Source organism: Pteronotus mesoamericanus, unplaced genomic scaffold, assembly GCF_021234165.1.
Source record: "Pteronotus mesoamericanus isolate MK-2021 breed Mesoamerican mustached bat unplaced genomic scaffold, CSHL_Meso_final contig_90, whole genome shotgun sequence".
In the NCBI taxonomy this organism is placed as follows: Eukaryota; Metazoa; Chordata; class Mammalia; order Chiroptera; family Mormoopidae; genus Pteronotus; species Pteronotus mesoamericanus.
In genome coordinates, this window is record NW_026555277.1 from 23521070 (window position 1) to 23538060 (window position 16991).

Consider the following 16991-nt stretch of genomic DNA (forward strand, 5'->3'; position numbering starts at 1 on the left):
TCAAAGGAGGATGGCAAAAGTTACCGAGTGCCCTTAGAAATCAAAGCCCTCTTGGAAACGCAGGACATTAACTTTGGCTTCCAGGCAGCAGTGAGAATGCTCCCACAGCGTCCCGACTCCGCCCAGTCTCTCCCCCAAACCTGCATGTGCTCAGTCCTTTGGGGGACAGCTCAGGGCACTGACAGAGGGAGATTGGGGTGATTTGGGGACTACCCTCTTGGTTTGGGATTAAGGGTGAGTGGGGACAAAAAAAATCCGCTTTAGACCAAATCAGCTGGCCATGCCTATGAACCCAAGGATTGGGGCAGATTCCTGCCACCGGGGTCGTGAGAAGGCCACCCAGCCCCGTCTCATTACACACCAGAGCAGATGCTCTGGCAGTCTTTTGGATCAAGTAGCTCCAAACGTTTTTAGGGTTATCCTAACCCCAAGAAATACAGACACCTTCTCTCTTGTCCTTCATTTGTCTCTGAAGCTGATGGGAAATCATTCAATTAAAACAAGCACGGCTGAATACATAAAACCACAATATGAGTTTAAGAAAATGAAAACGCCACATCAAAGGCATTCTGAAGCCCAGTTTTATGAAATGAAATTTTGTTTCATTTCCATTGATTTCCTAGGTGAAATTAGGTGACTGTCTGGGTAGCATAATGATGATAATGATGGGAAACTATACATACTCGAATGACATATGTAAAGCTTTAATAAAGAATAAGAGAGACTCAAGGGAGTGCATTAAATTGAGTAATAATTTATTATTTAGAGACCTCTACCCATTTACTCATTTTTTTCTGGAAGAATTGGCTCTTCCTGCAAGGTGTGCCATTTTCAGAGAGAAAAAGGTAACTGTGTGCACACGCAACCGTGTGCATGCACGCGTGTGTTCTGCCTGCTTGTCTTGCAGCCAGGGGATGGCTTTTTGTGACAGTGGCCATCCTACCTGTGAACTGGCGAGGAGTCTGTGAGGGAAGGAACGGGGTTGCAGGACTCTGCGTGTCCTATAGGAATGCACTGCAATTATTTCCAATCACAATTAACCTGATTAGAATAATGGACAGGAAGTGTCCCTCTGTAGCTAATGCAGTTTGGCATCAGCTGACTGAAATCCTTTGATAATTTCTGCACAGATGGCTGGGCTGAATGCAGCACTTTTTAAATTATTATTTTCACGGTCTCTTGGTAGGCCAAAACCTCGACACCGACAACAGACCTCCCCATTAAGGTGGACGGCGCCAACGTCAACATCACAGCTGCCATTTATGACGAGATCCAACAGGAGATGAAAAGGGCCAAGGTGTCTCAAGCCCTGTTTGCCAAAGTGGCTGCAAATAAAAGTCAGGTGAGTGGCTTTTAAAAGAGCGAAAGTGAGAGCTGGAATTAGACTGTTCTCCTCCTCCCACCAATAAAAATACATCTGTTTCTATAATAATAATAACAATAATAATCCCTAGGGAACCTGTCATGTTCTGAGTTTTGCTCTACAGTTTGCTTTTATTCCCACAGGAGTTTAAAAAATAGAGACTAAGTCAAAACCCAGATTTTTTTTTCTTTTAAAGAATTTTTTTTTAAAAAAGAATCAGCCTCGAATAATTTCTCTTCTAAGTCTAAACACTACTCTGTATTCTTTTCTTTCTGGGCTTTTTGGCTTTTTGTTTTCATTTGAGCAAAATGTGGTACACACAAAACAACCTCTTCCTGAGACCACATTTTAGCCAGGTCTCATCACCTCTCTTATTCCCACCGGGGGAATGGCTGACTTTGTTATAATAATGGCTTTCCTCCAGCCCCAGAGACATCTTGTGATGTCAGGTATTTCTTTTATGTATAGAATACAGTTGTTTTTTCCAGGAGAAAACACATGCAGGAGAGTCCAGGGTGAGTGCTAAAATCCTTAACAGAAAAACACAGAAGCTTATCCAGCACAGTGTTTCAGAGTTCTGGGATTGTGGGTATGGAATGCTCCAGGGAAAAGGGTAGACAGATGCTTAGGTTTTTTTTTTTTTCTTTTTTTTTTAATTTATGAAAGCAGCAACAGTTGATGGGATCTACTATCTGTTTCAATTCCTTTAAAGGAACAACTACCACCCTATCATAGAATGGATTAGGTTGAGATGCCTACTTATTTATCCCTAAGATGAACAATTATTTAATGCATGATGGAGGAAAAAAAGTTTGTTGAAGCATAATGTTGAGAGTCCTTTTATTCTGAGCTTGATTTCCTCTGTGACCTTTCATGGCAAATGTTTTCATCCCAGCGTATGTCAGTGGCAAAATGGCCCATCTTCTTCCTAGCAGATCTTCTGTCATATGCTGAAAGAACATTTCTGAATACCGTGTTTCTATTAAGCAAGAAGGTTTTCAATAAAAATCAAGTTTTAAAAATGATATATAGTTAAATGCTATATTTAGACTAATTATATGGTTTGGGGATTAGCCTTTTTTACCTGTAGTTTGGCAGTAACCTGACTTAAGTTATTTTTCAGATGTTGATAAAGGGAAAGGAGTAGAATATCAAAGAATTTTGAAGAGGCTAGAAATATGTGTTTCCCGTTTCCATTTTAGCGTAGTAATCATTCCAGACTATTCTTATTATTTCTCATCAATGAAATCATTGAAATGCAGTTTGCTAAGATTTGATGTCCAATCACAGTATGAAATACATGAAAAGAAAAATACCATGGAGCCTTCCTAAACTGTTAAATGCATAAAATCCCATGTACCACATGGCAAAATATAATGAGTTGGAGCTGTTAAACGAATAAAGCTGTTAAATGCATAATGCCACTTGGCAAAACTACTGTGCATTTAATGGTTTTCCACTGTGTAATAAAGGACATATGTGGTAAATGTGCAGTGAGTATAAAAGCTACACAATTGATTTTGCAAACCTGCCCCTTAGTTGTGACTTGACATAAATATTAAAGTTTCACTCAGTCCTTTTTTTAAATATAAGAAGCCTTCAAGACAAACTGAAGACCACAGTCTGAGAGCTTGATTCAAAATGCCTATACTCTTCCTATGGACTGGGCACCATGGCTTCTGGAAACAGTGATGCCTTCAGCCTCCAGAAATAATTCAGGTGGCTCACTGAAAGCTGTGTTTGCCAGTTGGCCCAAACTTAGCTCTCCACATTTTGGATGCCTCCTAAAGAACTCAGTAGCCCTGATTTTGTAGAATCTGGAGGAAAGTAGAGTTCTGAGAATTAATGTGCTGAAGGATGAGATTGAGCCTAAGTGGGGATACAGCGCTTTGAAGTTTTTCTTTTTTCCTTTGGGACAATGGTCTCATTCTCATTCATGAATGGGGAACCTTATTGTAAATAGCTGACTAGATTGGCAAATAATGTGCCGAGATTTTTTTTAAGTGGTAATTTAACATAAGGCATTCACTCCATTTGAAGTACCAGCTTTAGATTCATAAAAATCGTATTTAGTGAAATCAGCTGCATGATTGGGTATTTTGCATGTGTATTTGCTGCGCATCCATAAGGTGTATATACATGATTAACAGTGGGGCCTTGGCCAAAGTACTTAACCTCTTTAGGCCGCAATGGGAGGTGGTCACCCCGTTTTCTTTCGATTGTAGGACTAAAAGGAAAAAAGGTTTCCCCTCCTCACCTGTATTTTCTTCCCTCTCTTTATCATGTTTCTTTGGAGGCTTCAGATGTTCTTGGAGTGACTGAGGAGGCAGATGAAAGTAAAGGCTCTCCATTCTCCCTTGGGGGTGAAATCAGGAGAACCGTTAATTAGGAACTCTTGTAAAATGGACTAGGCTTGGAACCTTGAAGTCCCAGTTCAAATATACACCATGACCTCTCCCCTTCCATTTTAAATATCTTTTGAAATAGAAATAAACCCTCCATTAAAACTCATTCCACTCATTGGTGTCAATTGCTGTCATCAGCTGTTATGAATAATACTTAACACTGTGTGTGAGGCAAGCTTTGAAGGAAAAGTAGGAAAAAGAAAGGAACATTTTAGAGAGATTATGGGTGGTGGGCCCAGGTGGTCCTTAAGGGCCATGCGTGTTTAGGGACACAAAGGGAGGAGGGGTTCAGAAAAAGAGTTGGAAGAGTGACAAACTTACACAGTTTTGCCTACAGTCCTGTTGGTGGACATATGTTGCTGGAAAGCGCGTGTGTGTTTCCTTAGTGTGTGGGTTACGTCAGGATGCATTTGGAGGGCAGTACCACCTCTTCCTCCAGATCAGCTCCAGCTCCTTTGTCCAGTCTGTCATCCAAACCCACTGGCTTCCTATCTGAGTCTTGCTCCTTCCTTCATGGGAGAAAAGTCAAAGAATGAACAGAAAAAGAAGTAAATAAGAGGGAAAGGTACACATACCTTTCACTTTTCTTAATTTTCAATTTAGGGTTAATTTTAGATTTGTGTGTATGTGTATGTGTGAATTCTGAGGATTGTCTCCCTTTTCTTTATGAAGAACATTCAGGTTGTTGGTTTTCCTGGGATAGGATGCAGTATGGTCAGTGATTGTTCTCCACAAAATAGGAATGAGGGTCCTTAGTAGGAGTCATAATGTAAAGGCATATGGAACATTTTCTGTGTAAGTTCTGTCTGACCCTTAAATATAAAGGGCCACCAGGGAATGAACCCTCCAGAGTGCAGTCTGAGCGGCCACAGGAACTCCTTGTCCCTTAATCTCCCCATCCCTCTTATATTCTGTAGGGTTGCTTTCCCCACATGCAGCTTTTCACATGTGATCTGGGAAGTGGAAATCCAGAGAGAGGAAACACAGTACCCAGTGGGCTCCCTCGCTGCAGTCCGCCAGGGCTGGCCATGTGCTTTGTGACAGCATCTTCAGCCCCATTTCTTACCCTTGACATCAGCTGCCCCTTTCCCCAGACACTAACTCATTATTTATCTCATATCCTGCACTTTTCTCTTTTTTTTACAGCCTACAGTAGTTCTGATCATAGAATGCTAAGCATGACCTAAAGTTGGTTTTCTTTTAGAAGTCTTTCTTTATTATTTGTATATCTAAAGACCTGACTCCGCATATGTGACTGTCTTTTCTTTGTAGGTTTGGGTAGGTAAATGAGAAAGGGCTTATTTTAATCTCTGTTTTCCCTTGTCCCCATTAAAACAATAAATGAAAACTTCAGAAGGGCACTGGGTTTGCTTTCATTCAGGGTTTGGGTGGTGGTGGGGTGGTGGCTTGCTTTCTATATTTGGAAGGTAGAGAAAAGTGGAGACACTGAAAAAAGGAGATATCAAGCTGTCTGTGAACCTCACTCAGATGGGGTAATCAAAAGGCCAACCCCAGGGACTGCTGGGATAAAAGAAAGGGAGTAATCAGGGAGTAAACAAGGACCCACAGGGATGTCAGAAGAGATGATACAAGAATGTCCTCATTTCCACCAATATTTAAAGACCTCTGCCAATCCTGGAGTTCCTCTCCCTGTCACACATACCTGCCCAGGCCTACAAGCTACAGGAGCTACCATTAGGATCAGGGATAAGAAGGCCTTATTTCTTATTATGCACAGAAGCAACAGAGGAAGACACTATTGTGTTCCCACTGCAGCTGGGGAAGGTGACTTTCTGGCCTCCAGTAAAGAATCTAAAATCATTTTCCCTATAGAAGTTGTGCTCTCTATGGAGACTGGGTTTCACTATGTTCTTTGTTTCATGTTTATTATATCAAGTAGGTTTTGTGTACTGCTCTTTATTTCTCATCACTATGTTTCTACCAAAAAAAAAATGTACCCCATGTTCTCACCTACTGACTTAACAAATTATATTTTTAAGTAGAAGGCTATTTATGCTTTAGATCTAGATTATAGGCTCAGATTTTATGGACATACTATTTCCTTTTATTTTTTTAATCCTCACCTAAGGACGGGCTTATTGATTTTTGGAGAGAAGGTAAGAAACATCAAAGTGAGAGAGAAACATTGATTCATTGCCTCTCATATGTGTCCTGACTGGGGAGCGAACCCATGAGTTTTGCAATGCAGGACAACGCCCAACCAGCTGGGCCACACCAGTCAGGGCAGTGGACATACTTCTTTATTATAAAATCTCTCTTTATAAATGGTCTATTTTCCTTAACAGGCTAAATGATTTATTAAAATATACAGGTCTCTGGGGCAGGTCCTTTTAAAATAAGGCAAAAATAAAGGAAAAACAAACAACTTTACATAAAGAAAAATAATGGATATATTATTTGATTTGTTCTTTTATTGCTCTTTTTTTTAAAATTTATTTATTGTTTCAAATACATTTGTCTCTTTTATTGCTCTTTGCTGTTGTAGTTTATATCACATTTAGTATATATGCTAGCATACTCTCTTCATTCAGTCATGGGTTACCATATTAATCTTTGCTTTTGCATCGCTTTAAAAAATGTCCATGGCACAATTTAGTTGTACATTTTTTAAAAAAAAAAAATAACCCCTATTATATGATTAAGTAATAACAACCTATCTTTTGAAAATTCAGAAAATTTAGAAATGTATAAATGCAAAAGCATGATTCACCCATAATCCCACATCCCAGAGATAGTTACTATTAACATTTTAGAGTCTTCTAATACATGTGTGTATGCATGGGTTTTTCTATACTAACTGAGATCATACTCTATGACACATAATTATAAGACAAGTTAAAACTATAATTCTTTATTTAAGGGAAACATTTTATGTAGGAGAGTAAATTTATAAAGTATAAAACATTATCTTTGTCACATTATTTATTTCCTTGTCACATTATTTAGTTTCTTATCTTTTCAATGGCTTTATTCTGGCCAGGGTAGCTCAGGCTATTGGAAGTAAACCTTTGCCCCGCCTCTCTCGTATAAAAAATGGCCAGAAGTACTGGCCATGTGGTGCGCCATGTAAACTGAGTTGGTGGTCTCAGTCTTACTCTTAATGATTCTGCCATCCTGGATTCAGCATGGAAGGCAGACTACAAAGAAGTATGCAGCCTTGCCTGTACAGCTGCCCCTTGTTGCTGGGCAGGTTTCTTTGGAACACAGTAATATTGAGTCTAGCAAGGAGGATTTTCTACTCTTGTCAACTGGGGCATGCATACTACAATTTCAGGGCCATGCACCAAATTCGAATAAAAACTTAATATATTTACACTATAATTACCATTTGAAAAAAATTGTAATGCCATACAGTGAAGAAGTTAGGTTTCTCAACATTCCCAAATGCCAAACTAGGTAGGCGGTCAGCAGTATGTGTTGAACTGTCAAATGGAGCCCGTCATTCTCTCCCTTTTTTTCTTAGCATCATCTTAAAGGATTAGATTCTAGTGAGATTTTATCAGCATAAATTCCCTCAGGATCTCAGTCTTTATGTCAACCTTATAATGAACAATTAGGTTCTTCTTACTGTGCCCCTACTTGGTTATGTTAAAATTTCACACCCTAAAATAGGTTTTTATGGGAGCCTTTTGTTAGATATCAACAGAGATTAATCACAGAATTCATATGCATGTCTTAAAATGTCAGATGCGTTTACCCATTGCTAAAGTTTGTGTACTGGTTTTAAGCACATCTTTTTCTACTGAAAGACTCTTGAGTTGCATTATTTTGCCTGTTTATGACATGGCATCTTTGGAAATTTCCATGCAACTTTGGAGCAAATCAAGCAGACATATTAAAGCCACCTCTCCAAACACTCCCAGCCCTCTTTCAAAGAGGACGAGTTAAAGGAGGGTTTGTACACTTGGAGAATGTTGGTGCCTGTGAACAGTTCCTACCAATGTGCTATAGGGACTATTTATCATCTTCCTTTCACAAGGCCAAGGTGAGGATGAGGCAAATGAGGTCCTAGGATGCAATATATAAGGAGACATGCACTTTTAGAGCCACACTTCTTAAAAAATTGCCCACTAGTCACTCGCTTGTCTCACCCTAGATTCGGCCCTGATCTTTCAAAAGGTATCATTCCTAGTTTTCTGTGTTTGTTTGTTTTTTACCTCCTGCACTTAAAAGTTTTTAGGGGAAGTTTGAATAATATATAGGATTGTGTCATGGATATGCCAAAATTTGGACCTGAAGTCAGGGACTGGAAACGCTTTTGTTGTTTTTCTGCTTCATACTTTAGTCTAGTACATCTTGTTTTTAGTATCTTTCTAGTACTTAAATAGAGAATTATAAGATTCCATATTCATTTATCTTCTTGACAAATATGGATGGCTTTTTCAGATTCATGTCCCCATAAATGCATGTATGTATCTGTGTATATATTTATAAAAGTTATACCAAATTTCCATACTGCGAGGTAGCCATTTGTATCCTATGTGTCTATGATAAGTAGGGCAACAAGATTTTATGAAATCATCACTTGACTTGAGTCCTCTGTAACAGAGGTTAAGGAGTTGATCTGAAATAAAATTTTCATCACTCTCAATTACAGATTTAATCTTTACAAACACATCCATAGAAATGTGAGGGACATGCCCAGAGACAGCTGAAAATTGGTCCCCATGAAAATAGTTTGGAACTTAGTGTCCAATTTTGAGAAATAAAAAAAGCAGATCATTTTAACTTAACACATTGAAGGTATAAAATAATTAACCTTAAACTGTAACCAAATGCTCAGCACAAATCTTTTGTTTCAGGTTTAGATGACCTCCTCATCAGGGATTCACTGAAGCCCTTGACAAGTCTCCCTTGTAGTTAGCCTTTTACCCATTTCAGTTTTCTTGATTAGGTTATCTTGAATCATTAGGGAGTTTATTTATTTTAATAGACACTTATTGGATTCATGAAAGGAGAATTCGGTGACTAAGAAACAAGAGCTGAATATTATCTGGCTCATTTCACACCTCAGAAGAGTCTCAACCAGCTGAAGAAAAATCCTTTCATAGTTGCAAAAGTTTGTTGAGGGACTTCATGTGCTTCCATTTAGAAAGCGCACTGTCTGTGGTTAATAATACGAATTTTCTTTTGAGATGCTCAGAAAACATTTCCTTTTGGTTACATATGCTGACATTTTCTGTATTGAAAATGTGGGTGAGTAAATGTCCTTTTAGATTTCTGTTGCAGGAAGGCTTGAATCATTCTCCCAAAAAACTGTTCATTTGCCGTCTTATTCATTCATTAGAGTTCCTAGAGGGGCAAGAGTGGCGGGGGCTGTTTACTCTCTGTAGATTAAATTCAGATCAGCCCTGTGTCCAACACATCAGGGGGAACAGCAACAAGGCCCTGCCTTCAAGACTAGTATAACCTTACTTAACAGGGACAGTCCTTTATCTTTCTTGTTGGAAACTGAACCTGTGTTTCTTGCTGAGCACATCTTGGTTTTATGAAATATTATAAAAATTAGGAAATTTTTCACCAACATAGAACTTAATTTCTGGGGTTTTTTGTTTGTTTGCTTGCTTGTTTTTAAAGGAAAATAACATGAGGAAACTGGAATCATTACTAGTGTCCTGGGGGCAGGAAAACAAGTACCAATAACTTAGTACACAGTGGCATTTCAGTACCACGGACAGGAACACAACTCTTCCCACTTGGTTCCCCTCCCCAATCTCTCTTAACCTTAAATTTTAGAGCTAGGATTCAAGCTTATTTTTGATGGACTTCAAACTCAAACACTAGCCTATATTAAAAAACCTCACTGGCCCTGGCTGGTGTGGCTCAGTGGATTGAGTGCCAGCCTGCAAACTGAAAGGTTGTAGGTTCAATTCCCAGGCAGAGCACATGCCTGGGTTGTTGGGCCAGGTCCCCAATTGGGTGTGTGTGAGAGGCAACTGATGGATGTTTCTTTCACACATTGATGTTTTTCTCTCCCTCTCTTTCTCCCTGCCTTCCCTGCTTTCTAAAAATAAAGAAATAAAAATCCTAAAAAAAAAAAAAGACCTTACTGGTCATTTGAAAATTTTCAGCTTTATAATATATAGTTTGGGGAATATGTAGTTGCTCATTTATTGATTACTTGACATTTTTAAACTTTAAAATTTTTGTATTAGTGAAATAGATATTGCCTTTCCTCATTCATTTTAATCCAGGAAAGCTTTAAAATGCTTTATTTGAACAACATACACATACACACAAAAAAATTAAAAATATGAGAACAGATTTTTAAAAAAAGATTGATATAGTATGCTACTTAGTATATTTGTCATAATTTTTTTCAAATGAAAACTCTAAGAGGATGAAGCTGATGAAGCACTTTATTACTACCAGGTCATTGAGAGTCCATGGTGTTCTTCAATTTATCATAGTGTTTTCTCTAATGATTTCTTGTTAGGGAGGGAGAGATGAGAGAAATGAGGAAGAGAGAGAGGGAGATAAGAAGGAGAAAAAGAAAGAAAAGTTAATTTCATCATATTTAAAAGTCTTCTATCACTTTCCAGCTCAAAGGGTTAAGAGAATCTTTTTTTGGGGGGGCATAATATTCTTTATAATCTGACCCCAACCTCCAATTCTAGATAGTGATTTAGGCTCACAAAGTTGCTTCTGATTTCCTGGATTTGATAGTTGTGTCAGTCTTTGCATATGCTGGTATTGTTATGTTTGCTTGGAATGTGCTTCTGATCACTTCGTCTCCTCTCCTGCTGAGTCCTTCTTTATCTTTCAAGGCTTACCTCATATGTCATGTTCTCTATGATGACATCTTTTTTCTGAGCTTCATTGTCATAATCACTTCCTCCTGGTAATTTCAATTAACCTTTTAAGTAAAAAGTAATAATGAAATTAAATGAAACATGTAACATACCAACACATGGCATGGCACACAGTACATGGGTACTTAATTTAAGATTATAAACTGAATTAATGTTCTGAGAGAATTTTGTCACTGTTTGCACTTATGTAATGGGTATACTGGATCACCCCATTTTCTTATATTCATACATTACAGGTGGGAAAGCAAACCTCAGAACACCAGCAGGGTTGTTTCTGAAAAATCGTGCCCCTCACCAGATATAACTCTTTAATTTGAGGCTATAAAACATTCCTCTTTGCTAATTTCTGTGCATGCTAATAATGTCAGTTCAATATAATGAGCATTTATTGAGCAATTTTTATGTGCAAAGAACCACACGCTTCTCTGAAAGTGCGAAAATGAATAAGAAACCATCCTTTTCCCTCCACCCCCATCAGGAAGCTGACTGTTCTGATGGGAACTCAGACATGCCCACTCATAACAATACTAACCATCAAATTGTGTAAGAGTATAAGCAAAATGCTTTGGGGTCATGCAGGGGAGAGCAGCCAGTTTTTAATAGGAGATTGGGGTGAGACCATGTTGGCTGACCCTTGAGGTATAGCTTCTCATGAGGGACAGAGGGTGAAATATGAGGCATTTCAGACAGTGGAGTAACATGAGGAATACTAGCTGTGCCCAAACATTGTATTCACTTAGCCTCAGTTTTATCATACTGAGAAAGCTAAGCTGACTTTATAAATATTCAGCCAGCCTTTGGTTAAAACACAGTCAGCCTCAAAGAGAAATCACCTATGAGGTATATATCCCATGGTCCATGCATGGAGGTAGGAATGTACCAAGCATATTTGGGGATTGAAAATAATTCACTGTAGCTGGAGCACAAGGTCAGTACAGGAACTGCTGGGAGATGAGACCATAAAGGAAAAATGAGCAAATTGTGGTTCTTATTGTTTATTTTTTTCTTTTTTAAGTAATTTATTTATTTTTTAAAAATACATTTGTCTCTGCCTACCCCCCCACCACTTTCCCTTGCCCTCTCCCTCAACTCTTCCCCTTTGGTTTTGATCTCACCTATAAGCGGAACCTAACCAACAATACAAAGATGCAAGGAAAATAAGACCAGCAACACTGAAAGGAAGAGAAACCAACAGAGACAAGAGGGAAGGAGGGAGGGTTGGGAGGGGGAAAAGGAAGGGAAGGGGAAAGTCAAGGAACATATAGCAAGGACTTACTGTTTCTTCTTTTAATGCTTTTGAGTTGTGAACTAGAGCTATCTCATTTAAATAAACCATTAATGACTACGCCTTTGCTAAAAGATAAACTAGGTGGTTATTATTCATCTTCCAAAAAGAAATAATGGCACAGTTCTTCAAGTAGTAAGCATTCCTAATACATTTACAACATGATTTGCTTTGTAAATTTAGACTGACATACAACTTTTCAGGAACACGTGGATTTGTAAATAAACTATGTTTTGAAAGGTGTGCATGCTGCTTCACCTGTGTGGTTGAAAAGGATGGTCAGACTTGTTTTTCTATCAACGGAAATATATTTGTTTAAGAGGCTGACAAGATGGCTAAAGTGAGATATTAATAGATACTATTTGCTTATGCACTGAATGCTTGGGAACCTAACCGTTGATTGCTAGGATGCAGCATTTAAACTTATATTCCTTCTCTGGGTTTAGATTTTGAAGATAAAAGAGTTTTCATTGTGAATTTCTTGGCTTCATTACTTAGGCTCCCTGTATATTTTTTTATGAAAGTTTCAGATATTCCCTATGTTTATTTTTTTTTATTTTGAACAAATTTTAGACTCACAGAAATGTTGCAAAATAGTAGTTTCCATGTAGACCTCACCTAACTTTCCCTGTTAACACCTTACAGCAAAAACCAAAAAAAAACAAAAACAAAAAAAAAAAAACATTACTGTAATGCAATAATCAAAACCAGGAAATTAACATTGTTTTAATACTATAAACTGAAAATTTTATTCTAATTTTAGTAGTTTTCCCACTAATATCCATTTTCTGTGCCAGGACCCCACCCAGGAACCACATTGCATTTTGTTATTATTTCTCCTTAGTTTTCTGTAGTCTGTGACTGTTCCTCAGTCTTTCCTCTTTTATTAATGCCCTTGCCATTCTTTCAGAGTACTGATTTATTTTGTTGAACATCTCTCAATTTGGGTTCGTCATGATTCAACCAAAGTCCTTCAAAGCCCATCATGTCACGGAGTTCATGGTGTCACTGTGTCATCACTGATGACATTGACCTTGATCACTTGGTCAAGGTGATTTCTTCTTTGTACTTTAACCATAGTAATTAATCATTATCTACTATTTCTGAAAAATGACAAGGTAACAAATCATGGAATGTGGAGACCATCTTTTATAGTTAAGTTCTCAGAAGCTCCAAGAGGGTAACCCCTTGCCCAAAGGTCACCCAGTTATTAATGCCAGAGCTGGAAGTTCACACTTAGGTATCAGGAATCCAAGGTGCATGTTCTTGAAGTTGAACTTCTCACAGGGGATAAAGGGTTGAATATGAGACATTTCAGGCAGCAGGGTAACATGAGGAATACTAACTGTGCTCCCGTACTTGTAATTTACTTAGTCTCAGTTTTACAATGCTAAAAAATATATATGTATATAAACTGACTATATGAATATATAGCCAACTTTTAGTCAAAACTTATAACCAGATTAAAGGAGGAATCATAGCTAGGTATGTACCCTCAGTTCATGGTGCCTACTCACAGAGCTGGCCCAGGCTGGGAATCAGAGGAACTTCTGCATCAGCATTTCTGAAGTGCAAATAATTCTCCTGGAATGATCCATATAACACATAGGGACAACAACAAAAAACCTACTTGAGATTTTTAACAGAAAAAGGAGATTTGTTTATTAATAATTCATGAGTTCCCATTGAACATGCACGACAGAAACAGTGCTATTCAATAGAGAATACTGTCATCTGTCACTGTTTTATTTGACATTTACACTTTTTTTTTTGCCTGATACTGCAAAACTTTCTTGGATGGCATGCAAAAATTATATAAATGAAAAAAAAAATCCCAATGTGGGGACTCTTTATCTCTTCTGTGATGGGTTCACTCACAGTTGCATACATGTGTGTTCATGCAAGAGTATGGCACTTTCTCAGAGATTCATTAGCCACCAAACAAACTAATAAGAGACCCCATCGAGAAAACAGATAAGCATCCTAAATGGACTGGTGGAAGGATTGCATGAATAAAAAGATGGAGGATGAGATGGGAAGTGAGGTGGAAGAATAGATTTCCGGAAGGTAAGCATAAAATAGGGAGAGTGAGCAGTGAGTCAGACTGAGGAGAAGGCATATCATGGCTGCCATAGAGAAAGCTGACGAAAATCCATTGCCGTTTCAAACAAAAAATAAATATTTATAAATGGCATTACAGGAGCGCCACTGGGAGGGAATATGGGCATTTAGTAGAAGAGCAAGTTAGAGTTAGAGCACCTTGCAGTTTGTGCTGGTGTAAGGCTCTTGACAATCTTTCTGCTCTGTAGGTTAGTTATTATTTATAAAAATCACAGAACCAGCTGATACATTCATAAGCTAATTATTGAAGCAGCTGGGTACACATGGTGCAATATGTCCAAGGCTGTGAAGTATCACAGATTTCTTGGGGCCTGCTGTGGTGGGGGTGCGCTGGTGAAGGCTCCATCCCTTAATCTGATCAGCCAAGCAAACACTTTGTGGGGAAACTAGATTAATAACCCTCTAAATACCATGAATGTGCTTCATCTTCAAAACCGGGTTCCCTTAAACATGCTATTAGCTCAGCTCCATCAGGGATTTGAGGAGGTTCTCTGGTGCTCTAAGAACAGGGCCTTGTTGGCTACCTCCCTGTGCCAGAAATTAATTTGGTTTGCTTATGTCTGCACACATGATCACACTTGTGTCTAATCCGCTCCCTAATAGCTTCAAGGTCAGGACCTTGCATGTCAGTGGGCAAATTGAGCACTACACTTCTTAAAGACTGATGGCAGACAGCACACAGTCCATAACGAGGCCTGTAGTTTGTTCTAAGTGATTGTAATGAGTGCAGATTATAACAGCACATATAAATCAAATGCGGCAGTGAACGTCGTGTGAGACATTTTGAGTATCATAAGTGAAGATACCACTCAGCTGTCACCTGTCTCCTTTCAAGCTGCAGCTTCCCACAATGCAATTCACTCCTTAAGCAGAATAGCAGGTGCTGTCCTCCTGAAGGTCCGGGTATCTTCAGAACTTTATCTTTTAACAGATGTAGGTTTTGTTTTTATTTTTTGTTAAATGATTCGTCTCCATGCCATAGCTTTCCCTGGGGAATGTTAAACATACCTGTTTGAAAAAATGAAAGAGTTCAGTTGGAGACTTATTCAGATCTGTGAAAAGACAGAGAAATAGGAGCTTATTTTTTCCACAGATGGTTTATTTTCCGTTTCAAGAATCCTTTCCTTTGTACAAAGAAACCCTTGAGGAAACACTTTGGGACTAGGAGAGTTTTAAAAATACAACTTATTTTCTGATAGAGATAAAAATTTGTCTTCAGTTTTCATACATGTTGTACCTTGAAAAATCAACCATTACCTGTCTCTCCATTGAGCTGAAAAACAAAAATACCTATGAAAATACTTGGAAAAGTCTTTCCAAGGAAATGATTAGATATCTTGTTTTCATTCTTCCTAACCCTCTAACTCTCCCCAGCTCCCAGTTTATTGTAAGAAAAGATCAGGTCTGCGCAAATGTGGCCTCTCACTTGTAAAAACAAGGCAGTGTTGTGTTACAGATTAGTTTATAAATCCCCAGCGGCTTCACAGTTCAGTGCCTACAGCTGCTGCAGATGGGCCTGGGTTTTTGTCTCTTCGTGGTGCTGCGGCCAGCAGTTGAAGGGGAAAATGGAATGATCAGGTTATTAACATGGAGGCCGCGAGGAAGAGGCTGCACAATGAGAACAGCTGGTGTTGCTGTCTTGGCTGATGCAGCGGAGATAATCAAATCTTGCCTTTTTTTGGGTAAAGGCAGAAGACACAGTGGAGTGTCAGACAAACAACGGCTTATGATATTATATGGGGTTTTTAGAATGCGTGTCAGGAACTTTCATTGGCTTACAAGTTACGATATAGAAATTTGTTGAGGTTTTGGGATTTATTTTTCACAAAGTCATTTGTGTTTGCTTATGCACCTTTTTAGAAAAATTCTTACTTTCGCGAGAGGCGTGATGTGGGACAGTTCTTGCTTTTAAAATTAGCGATGTAGCTTAGAAATGATGGGTTAGAAAGCAACTGGGTAAAATATTTTGACATGAGTCAGTGAGCGATGTTGACAGCATCCACTGTATTATTTTCATATAATCTATCATTATTTGCATTACATTTTCTTTCTCGTGCAGTTGCGAGCGAGAGAACATCCGGATGCTAGAGTTGAGAGGCACACGTTTGCAGGTGTGACCCGGCCAACTGCTTACCTTCCGGCAGGTGTGGCTGTGGCGGGAAGGTGATGGTTAACAGGGCCTAGAGCCCCAGGCGTTCAGAGGTGGAGCAAATACACCTTTTTTTTTTTCCATTCTAGCTAAGGTGGTTGTTTCTGTTTCATAGCATTACTGATAATCTTAAAACTGTTTTCTGCCTAGAGAATTCAGTGCAATTCACACGTAGACATTTTTATTTCTTTAGAATTTTCCATTTTGTAATATGTATTTGTTCATCTTCCCTCTTTTCTTAGGATGGAATACTACCCAATTGAGTAATTTTAAAAAATTGTAGTAGACCAACACAATTACCTTTTTTCTGAGGATTAGATAAGTATAATCTTGCTTGAGTTTCTTCTACAAAGGAACTGTAAATTAACTGACAATGTATGTGATAGGAAGGGCGATAAGATAAGAGATTTTCACGTTTTGGTCTAAACCACCTATATGGTTATTAGTTGGTTTTAGAGTAATCAGTCTGTTTCAGTATCTCCCCAGGTTGGTGGGAACAATTTCGACCAAAAATGCGGTAACATGCGATGGCACTTACTGCAGTCAAGCCATCCTCTGCTGCTCTGCACTCTGCAGGTGAACTCAAGTGACCTTCTCTCTCTAGGGCTGGCTGTGCGAACTGCTCCGCTGGAAGGAGAACCCCAGCCCAGAAAACCGCACACTCTGGGAGAACCTCTGTACTATCCGTCGCTTCCTGAACCTTCCCCAGCACGAGAGGGATGTGATCTACGAGGAGGAGTCCAGGCATCACCACAGCGAACGTATGCAGCACGTGGTCCAGCTTCCCCCGGAGCCAGTGCAGGTCAGTGCTCCCTTCTTCCAGTCTGGGCAAGGC

At 38.9% G+C, this 16991-nt stretch overlaps 1 protein-coding gene across 1 annotated transcript in view; it reads left to right on the plus strand.

Moving 5' to 3' along the window:
* Positions 1-16991, plus strand: part of SATB2 (SATB homeobox 2) — a 170629-nt gene that overhangs the window by 121398 nt on the left and 32240 nt on the right. The window contains exons 8-9 of the mRNA XM_054585878.1: positions 1187-1342; positions 16761-16958. Of these exons, the coding sequence (XP_054441853.1) occupies positions 1187-1342; positions 16761-16958 (354 nt within the window). The remainder of the gene's footprint in view (positions 1-1186; positions 1343-16760; positions 16959-16991) is intronic.